Source organism: Eimeria acervulina, genomic scaffold (genome assembly GCF_000499425.1).
Source record: "Eimeria acervulina Houghton genomic scaffold, Eah_scaff824, whole genome shotgun sequence".
Taxonomy (NCBI): Eukaryota; Apicomplexa; class Conoidasida; order Eucoccidiorida; family Eimeriidae; genus Eimeria; species Eimeria acervulina.
This window is the reverse complement of record NW_013547122.1, coordinates 6,997-15,783: the sequence shown is the minus strand read 5'-3', so window position 1 is coordinate 15,783 and position 8,787 is coordinate 6,997. Positions and strand designations below refer to the sequence as shown.

Below are 8,787 nucleotides of genomic sequence, written 5' to 3'. Positions count from 1 at the left end.
CAGAGTCCTGCTTGTCACTCGTCACTGAGGATGTTTCATCGTAGGATGCGTCTGAGTCATAGCGTCTCTGCTGTTGGTTGGACCGCACTATGAAGAGTGGCAGGCTATGGCTTCCTGCTGATGAGCGTCTCGGTGCTTCTCTCCGGCTTTCGTGTTGATGTCCGTGTTGACTGCGTTTCTCCTTTTCTGCCGAATTGGTGCGAGTAAATAGAACACGCTGTCGTGGGTCGGTTATGAAGGACTGCCTAACTTGCCGACGTGAAGAGAACCCTGCCTCGTGCGTTTCATCTGCGCGAGCGGGCCTTTCGTCGGCAGAAGCATAGGCAACCTGGTGCGGTGGTTGCTGATGCGAGCGTGCTATGAACATGGGTAGGCTGTGGCTCCCCGCTGATGAGCGTCTCGGTGCTTCTCTCCGGCCTTCGTGTTCATGTGCGTGCTGACTGCGTTTCTCCTTTTCCGCAGAGTTGGTGCGAGTAAATAGAACGCGTTGGCGTGGGTCGGTTATGAAGGACTGTCTAACTTGCCGACGTGAAGAGAAAACAGTGTCCTGCGTTTCACTTGTAATCGAGGTGATTTCGTCGGATGATGGTTCCTCTTCATGATGTGATGTTGGCTGTTGAATGGAACGCGCTATGAAGAGTGGGAGGCTATGGCTTCCTGCTGATGAGCGTCTCGGTGCTTCTCTCCGGCCTTCGTGTTCATGTTCATGCTTACTGCGTTTCTCCTTTTCTGCCGAATTGGTGCGAGTAAATAGAACGCGTTGTCGTGGGTCGGTTATGAAGGACTGCCTAACTTGCCGACGTGAAGCGAATGCAGTGTCCTGGTCATGACTTGCCACTGAGGAGATTTCGTCGTCGAGTGTCCCCGTATGGTAAGCTGAGGCGTGTTGATTTGAATGGGCAATATGCATTTGGAGACTGTCGCTTCCTGCTGATGATCGTCGTAGTTCTTCTGTATGGTAGTGATGTTCATGTGTGTGTTGGCTGCGCTGTGACTTGTGTGTTGAGGATGTACTTAATGTTTTGCTGGTCTGTTGGGCGGGCGAGAGGTTGCATGACCTGTCAAGCTCAAGGTTGGGGGATTGTTGCGCATGCACCTCATTCACTTCAAACATTGGTTTCGTGCTAGGCACACAGGTATCATAGCTGTGCTGTTGTTCTAACGAGCTCGCGGCGGCTGGAGGTTCTTTAGAACAACGCAAAATTGCCTTTTCATGCGGATCCAGAGTAGAGTTGGAGAGGTCGGGACTGCGTGAAGGCGCGCAGCAAACGGGTTGACCTTCAGCTATCCACTTGCACCCAAAAAGATTTCTTGGCGTGTGTTTTCTTGGCGTTCCCTGCTCGTTTGCTTCTGCTACTCTGTCTTCCTTTGCGTGCCCTACTAGGTCCGCATGAAGAGCGGTTGCAAACTGGTTTATTGGAAAAGTTTGGAACGATGCATTTAATGCTGCTTCCTTTGCAGCCGGTAGGAGCGGTATTGCCTTCTGACTGCTGTGAGTGTCACTCACAGGCGCATAATCCTCAGACAGTATACTCGAGGTTTCACCAGCTGCGCCTAGGGAGTGCTGCATGGTTTGGACTGCTGCTGAAGAGACTAGCTCTACTTCCGCTGATATGGTCGTTCTGTTCCTGCTTGACTTCGACGGCAAATTTGCGCAGCCTCCTGATCCTTTGTCCGGGCAGCCTGGCTGATTCGGAATTGTGGGATGCGCATCACTGGAGCGATTGCGCACCATATTCTGTTGTGTGGGTTCATTTTTTTGATGGTTTGATGCCCTTCCCTCGCAGTGTCTAGTGGAGACAGCAGACCGCAAGCGGTCAATAGGTGGCGCTCCAAATGCATGCCCACGTGAGCAAGTACCATCGGTTGGTAAAACAAAGAACGAACTGTCAATATGCCTGCCACCAAACAGATTTAGTCTCGGGGACGCTCCCCCTCCATCTCTACCACCAAATTTAAGTATGGCCTTGGCATACAGCAACGGCTGGCCACCTTCCCCCCGAGGGGTTGCAGAAAAAGGGATTCCCTGCGGCGCTTCAGCTGAGCTGCCTAAAGCTTTACAAGCCCTACGCTGATGTTTCAACCAAATGAAAGCGGAGCTGCTTCTACGGCGAGACCCTGTCGGTCCCCGTAGGGGTCTACAGTGCACAGTCATGTCTATTGCGGGAAAACGCTGTCATGACTGTCTGATTAGGTCCCATAAATTCAAATATTCAAATGAGTATGCTATGCCGTGTTAGTGAATCTAATCTAAGCAACCTGCGCACAGCGTCATGGGCGACCTTCCACGTCTATCAGCTCGTAGCGGCGAGGTCTGGCGGTCGGCTGCTGCACGCCGCCGAGAAAATGCAGAAACTACAAAACAAATAAAATAATAATGCATATTCTTGGTTATAAGAAACGAATTTCAATTGACGGCAGCAGAATGGCAGGTTTTCTCGAGAGGGCTGAGGCAAACACTGCCGTGAATATGATGGCAGCCCATGGCTTGCGTGCGCTAATGGCTGAGTGTGAGTGGCTTTTCGATCTGCAGGTGAAGTCTTCTGCGTTTCTTTAGAGGAAACTTTATTTATTATTCTTCGGAAGGCGGTTCCACCTGCTAGGTTTCGTATTCGCATCACAAGCTGGGTGCGCTGCGCGATGCTGCATGCGCTGTCTGTCCGAGACGTTTCAGCGGTCAACACATACCGTTAGTCTGCGCTCCCCTGTCTTTTCTTCAGCTTGTGGAATTGTTCGCTTTCTCCCTGCCATCAGAACCTAAGGTCAGCAGAGCACGATACAGTCGTCTTCGTGCTGGAGGAGGATGACGCCCTGGGGTCCACCGGTGCGACCTTTGGCTCTTGGCGTCTTCACATGCATTGACCTTGTCTTATGCTGGCTGTGGTGGCAAGGCGTCCAGGTAGAGCGTCACGACCTCCCAGATCCTTGTTCCTATCTCGAGGTGGGAGTCCCGCCACTCTTTTCGGCAGTCGCTGCAGCCACAGATGCGTTGCCACCCGACGCAAGTGATGAACTAACACCACGTGATTCGTTGCTTGGGAAGTGTACAGTTTCGGTAGGGGCACTGGCACATCGCGAGCGGTGGCACCAGCAGCTGCGCAGCCATTTGCCACAGCTAGGCGGGAAGGACGGCCCCGGAACTGCCGCTCCTCTGGGGGACCTTTCCTCTTGCCCTGCCACCTCATCTTCGCACGGGGAGCTCTTGCAGTGGCTGACAGCTCTGCATGTAGTACCTCTTTGCCCCGATGCCGTTCCTGCCGCTCGCCAGGTGTACAGACACCTGGCGTCTCTCGGTGAACCCCACGGCGCTCCCTCTAACACAGATGCAACCTGTATTGCGATCCCTGTTGCATCCGTGTTGGAGGCTGCCGGACGCGAGGCGTCGTCGGTCTCAGGCAGTGCTAATGCCCTCCTAGCAGTCAATATCTTGCCTCCTCCGACGCAAGAGACGGCTTCCTGTGCGTCAGGTCCTGAGGCCTTGAGGGCCTCCCTCACGTATACAGATGCGCATGCAGTGGAGGCTGGGGCTGTTGAGGGGCTCAGTACACTGCAGCTATTTGTGGCGACTCAGGCTGACGAAGGGGCAGTGCCCCGACTGCACATAGGCGCTGGCTCTTCGATGGTGTTGATGATACCCAAAGGCAGCAGCAGCAAAACCAGCAAGAGAAGTGGTAGCGGCAGCGACCAAAACGACGCTGCACTGCAGCATATAGCAGCTGAGGCAGCAACACAGGCACTGGGGCGGTGGTTGTTGTCGCCTCTAAGGGGCAATGCTGCGATCTCGGCCGATTTGCGCCTTCGCCTGTGGGTGCTAGGTGACGTAGACAGAGAAGAAGACGAGGATGGAGACGCATATTTGGACCCCCAGGAAAAGGACGGGGGTAGCATGCGTGATGGGCTCAGGGAGGCAGAAAGAGATGATGCGCAGACTGTTGCTGGGGGGTTCCCTACTCGGACTTCAGGCCTTCCAGCCCTTTCGCAGCTTAATTGGGATGTCGGGGGCTTCTTGCGCATGCGCTTGCGGGGCTTTCTGGAGGCTGTCAGCACTTTGCTCGACATACAGGTCACCTCTCAGGTAATTCGGATTGCTGGTGCTCTTTGCTGCGGGTAGCTGCGGCTCGTTCGTCTCTCGTTGCCGCTGCCGTGCGCTTTCTGCTTCTAAAGGAAGGCGTCCCCCGCAATGTGCCTACCGGGAACTAATGAAGCTGTGTGGAAGCTGCAAGGGGCGCATTGCATGCCCATGCTTGCATCCACGTGCAGCTGGGCCGCATGCACCATGGTACAACAAATTTGCGTTGTTTGTCGGGTCGGTGCAGGTAGTGGCTGACAGCGGACTGGGGGAAATGGAGTGGGATCTGCAACGACGAGGGTTGGGGGTTGGTGGGCGAGCAGAAGAGGCGTTTCAAGAGGAGACACTTCGGCGATTGCTCAATTTGCAGGAGCAGTGGGGATCGGACCCCGAGTACAGCCCATCTGCCTCCATTCTGAACCTCACTCTATACAGGCCGTCGTCGCTCGCAGAGGAGTGGCCTCCAGGCTCTGCCTTAGCGCTTCCTTCTTGGGGCTTTCTCACCTTCGGTGCGCCTTTGAAAAAGTTGGGAGCCGATCCTCAGCTGGTATCGGAGTTCAGCACCCAGCATTTGCAGGAGGCCGCGGTTGTCAGCGGTGCCTGGATAGCGCAGCTTCGCGCTCTGTTGGGGCTGCAGCCAACTGCAGAGTTGCAGCAAGACGGTACTGCAGGCGTCTCGTGCGGGCTCCCTTCTGACAGCACAGTTTGCGGGGAGAACTGCCGTGCACAAAGGTGTGCGTGGAGGGTTGAGGCAGCCGATCCCACAGATCACACCGCTCACACGGTATCTGGTCAGCAGGGAGATACTCCAAACATGGCTTTTAGTGATGCTCACTTTGCACTGGTGCCGAGCAGGGCGGTGCTGGTTGCCGGCATTGGGCCCTCAGAACGACGAGCCGGGGTGTACTTACACCCGAGCAGCAGGGGCTTGACTGAGTGGGAGCTTGGTGGTTTGACGGCTGAAGCGCACTTCAGAATGATTACCGAAGCAGCAAAGAACATCTACACGCTGCACACGGTGCTGCTTTCAGGGACTGACCTTCGCATCGCAAAGCACGTGGCGCAAGCCATGCAAGTAAGAGGTCGTAGTGCGCGTTTTTATCCCTCCATCGCAAGGACCGCTCACACGTCTGCTAACGGCTAACCTAGGCTTTATTCTGAACTAAACGGGGCGCGAGTCTGACCTTAAGCTACTGGTAGTAGAGTAGACAAGGGTTTCCTAAACTTCGCTGCTGCAGAGCTATATAAAAGAAAGGACGTATTTAGCCGTCCCCCCGCGAAGATGCGCGTGATGAGCAATAATTAAAATGCTGGCAGGAGCAGAGTGCCTCCAAAGGCATCTGCATCCTAATGATACCGAGGCCTTTCGAAGAAGGTTGCGACAACACAGCGGGACTGTTGGGTAGCAGCAGAAGGCGTTGATGTACGTTGCTGCTAATCACGGTGAATCGGACGGGACCAGTGAAGCAACACCGTGTTCTTGTGTATTTGCGTTTGTTTGGCTGCTGTGCAGGGTGTGCTGAATCAAATACAGTGCAGCCTACAGGCCTTGCGCATGCAGCAGTGCACCACGCTGCCAGCGGCAGCGAAAGTGTTTCTTCTGCATTCAGAAGCGGATACTTGCCCCACGGGAGACTCTGACAGCGCCCCGTTGCTGGCTGCCTCTGACCCAACATCTCGACGAGCAAGCGGGTGCGGCGATTCGCGAAGGAGGTCTTCTTTACGGAAGGTCGCGGTGTACAGACAGTTGGCGCTGCTCTTGGCGCGTGCGGCCGTGAAAGATTCAGCAGCGGTGAGTTGGAAGAAAGGGGAGCAGGAGTTAATAATTGTGTATCCTCTCGGTATTCGTTGTGCGTATTTTCGCTTATGACTGCAGATTTATGCGATGTGGCTCGAGCAGTGCATGCCTAATGCACATTTGTGTAGGCGTGGACGTATGTAGGCAAATATTTTATAGTGTGTGTGTGTTTGTGCTTGGGATGCAGCTCCTGACGGACGGTAGCCTAGAGCCTGCGCCTTTCTTCTCGCTTCACTTTAACCTGGCGGTGAATGTGCCGCTGCTTCTGCCGTTCGTGCTGCCGACCTTGGTGTCTCTCATCCGGGCCGTTAAATTCGCTGTACGAAAGTGAATGTGGCGTGGGTGCCGTTTTCGGGGTTTCATGCGCGGTTGCTTCCTGCGCTTCAGGCAACTGCTGAGTCTAGGCTCATTTGGCGTTCGTCAGCCTCTTTTGGGTCGCAGGACTGCTTTATGCGGCGCAAGCTGCCGGTGGGACTCTGCATTTGTACAGACTGCTCATTAACCGTCACATTAGACTGGCATGTCTTGCAGTGAAAGCTTCTAACACGCTTTTAATACACAGAGGAGGCGTGTTGGCTTTTGCCGTGGAGGCTTTGAGCTTCATCCTGTGCTCCTGCCGGTCTTGGCAGCCTGCTTGCGGGTCCCCGTGTACATGCCGCAGAGGTGAGCGCATAAGGCAGGCATTGGTGGGCCTGAGCGCCAGCCCCGTCTCTGCGCTGGGAGCACGTATCTTTTTCTGCATGCAAGCGGGGGCGCCAGTCTCGCGCAGTCGCGGCAGTAATGAGGAGGGGTTATTTTGTTTTGTGCTTGCCAGTGGGGAGCAAGGCGCATAATGGAGTAGAGCGTTTTGCGTGAACAAAACTGAGTACCACAGAATTTGAATACTTTTTGTCAATCTTAATTCAAACATGTCGAGGGTTGTACGCTCAACGACATGTAAGGTGTACTGTACGGTTGCCCTGAGCTTCTGGTGAGAAACTGCAAGGATACCGGGCTTCGCCAAACGTCATACTTTTCTTGGGAGGGGATAGTCGAACAGGATTAGCTTGGCTGTCTGTATTTTAAGCATATGGCCTCTCCAGAAGGCTGGCAAAATTAATGTAAATCCAAACCTACTGAGTTCCCGGACCTTGGGTTTAAGAACTAGATGCCAAAACTTTGTATGAAGATAGAAGGTCTTAGGGTTTGAGATTAGCACACGGATTTCGAACGACTTCGAACGGTTTAATATGGCCTTTGCTTGCCGTAGTGAGTTCTTTGTGGGTTCCCCATTAACGGTTGCGAATAGTTCGAATGCAAGTGGGCCATTCCGTCGTGCCGCGCTGAAGTCTGCGGACAAGCCTTATTACCGTAAGGTCTTGTATACATAGTATAAGACATAAAACCCTAAACTCCGAAATCCTGGAAGTTACTGGTTTATGTCTGCTTTCTGAACAGTTTCTTACGCGTGGAAGCGTAAAGTGCTAAAGAACCCATCTGGAAGTACATTTTATCTCTCTCTGTTCGCTGAAGTGGGTTTCTACTCGTTCTCTCCGGTTTTCAGTATCTGTAGTTTCCGCTTCTCTAAGTGTATTCACTGCTGTGCAAAGCGGCACGGCTTTTTGGCAAATGCCAGCTTCCGTAGGGCTTTGCGTCTGGAGATGACGGCCCTAAGCAGATTTGACTAACTGGATTGAAGTTAGTACAAAGCCTTGTGCATGAGCATAGGTTGACAACAGAGCGCCAACTGCATGCTTAAAAATTGTATGCAGAGTTAATGCGTTGGAAGGATACTTGGGTATGCTTCCATGTGAGGTTGCCTTGCAGCAGTGGTTGCAACGAGCAGTGCTTACACTCATGGTATGCTGGCTGCGCTACGCGTCAAAACCAGGTACTTGGGCGGCTGTGGGACGACGCCTGAGGGCGAGGGGTCAGTTCAGATGTTGTTTGGGAGATTCTTATCAAGTCGTTTGACTCGGTCGCAGCTCACGATGGTCGCTTCTGACGTTCGACGACTCACGACACGAATGTGCACAGAAATTGACGATGCAAACGGCCTGCTAAATAACAGTGTTATTAAAAAAGGCACACTGCATTCTGATACACCGTTACGCTTCTGAGAGTCTTCCATCGACAACAGCACGCAGACGCTGGCGAGTGGTTGTCTTCCTGTCGCTTCAGCGGCAATTGGTTGCAACGAAGGCACCAACAATAGCATCATTGGGTAAGAAAAATACAATCCCAGCTATTTCGCCTCAAGCGGGCTCTTCGTTGGTATATAAGGGAGCGGGGATGTTCCATGGGCGCTATGCGTGTGCGAGACAGTATTTGTTTTCGCATTGGTCACACTGAATTTGCGGCGCAAACTGTGTACGGCGCCATCCAGGGGAGGGTTAGCGGGTCATCGGTCTCAGATTCGTCTGTTTAACGAGACGTTATAATCATAACTGTTAAAAAAGGGTTAGGCTTTACGGTTTTAGGGTTTAGGGTTTAGGTTTTTAGGGTTTTAGGTTTTAGCGTTTAGGGTTTAGGGTTTAGGGTTTTAGGATTTACGGTTTAGGGTTTTAGGGTTTAAGGCTTTAGGGTTTAGGGTTTAGGGCTTAGGGTTTTAGGGTGTAGGGTTTAGGGCTTAGGGTTTAGGGTTTAGGGTGTAGGGTTTAGGGTTTAGTTATTAGGGGAGAAGGGTTTAGGGTTTAGTTATTAGGGGTTTAGGGTTTAGGGCTTAGGGTTTCGGGTTTAGGGCTTTAGGGTTTAGGGTTTACTGTTTTAGGGTTTTAGGGTTTAGGGTTTATGATTTTAAGTTTAGGGTTAAGGGTTTTAGGGTTTAGGGTTTAGGGTTGAGGGGTTTTAGGGTTTCTGGTCTGAGGGTTTAGGGTTTAGGGTTCAGGCGTTTAGGGTTGAGGCTTTAGCCAATGAATGCCACGGATGGCATTGATGCAGC

At 52.8% G+C, this 8,787-nt stretch overlaps 1 protein-coding gene across 1 annotated transcript; it reads left to right on the top strand.

Moving 5' to 3' along the window:
- Positions 1–2,217: 2,217 nt before the first annotated feature.
- On the top strand, positions 2,218–6,708 carry EAH_00050040 (hypothetical protein, conserved; the record flags this gene model as incomplete). The annotated part of the gene is made up of 9 exons (XM_013391305.1): positions 2,218–2,320; positions 2,534–2,628; positions 2,755–2,824; positions 3,051–4,075; positions 4,317–5,144; positions 5,583–5,861; positions 6,055–6,114; positions 6,255–6,335; positions 6,682–6,708. The coding sequence occupies 9 exons, from the start codon at positions 2,218–2,220 to the stop codon at positions 6,706–6,708; spliced, it is 2,568 nt and encodes an 855-aa protein (XP_013246759.1).
- Between the last annotated feature and the right edge of the window lie 2,079 nt (positions 6,709–8,787).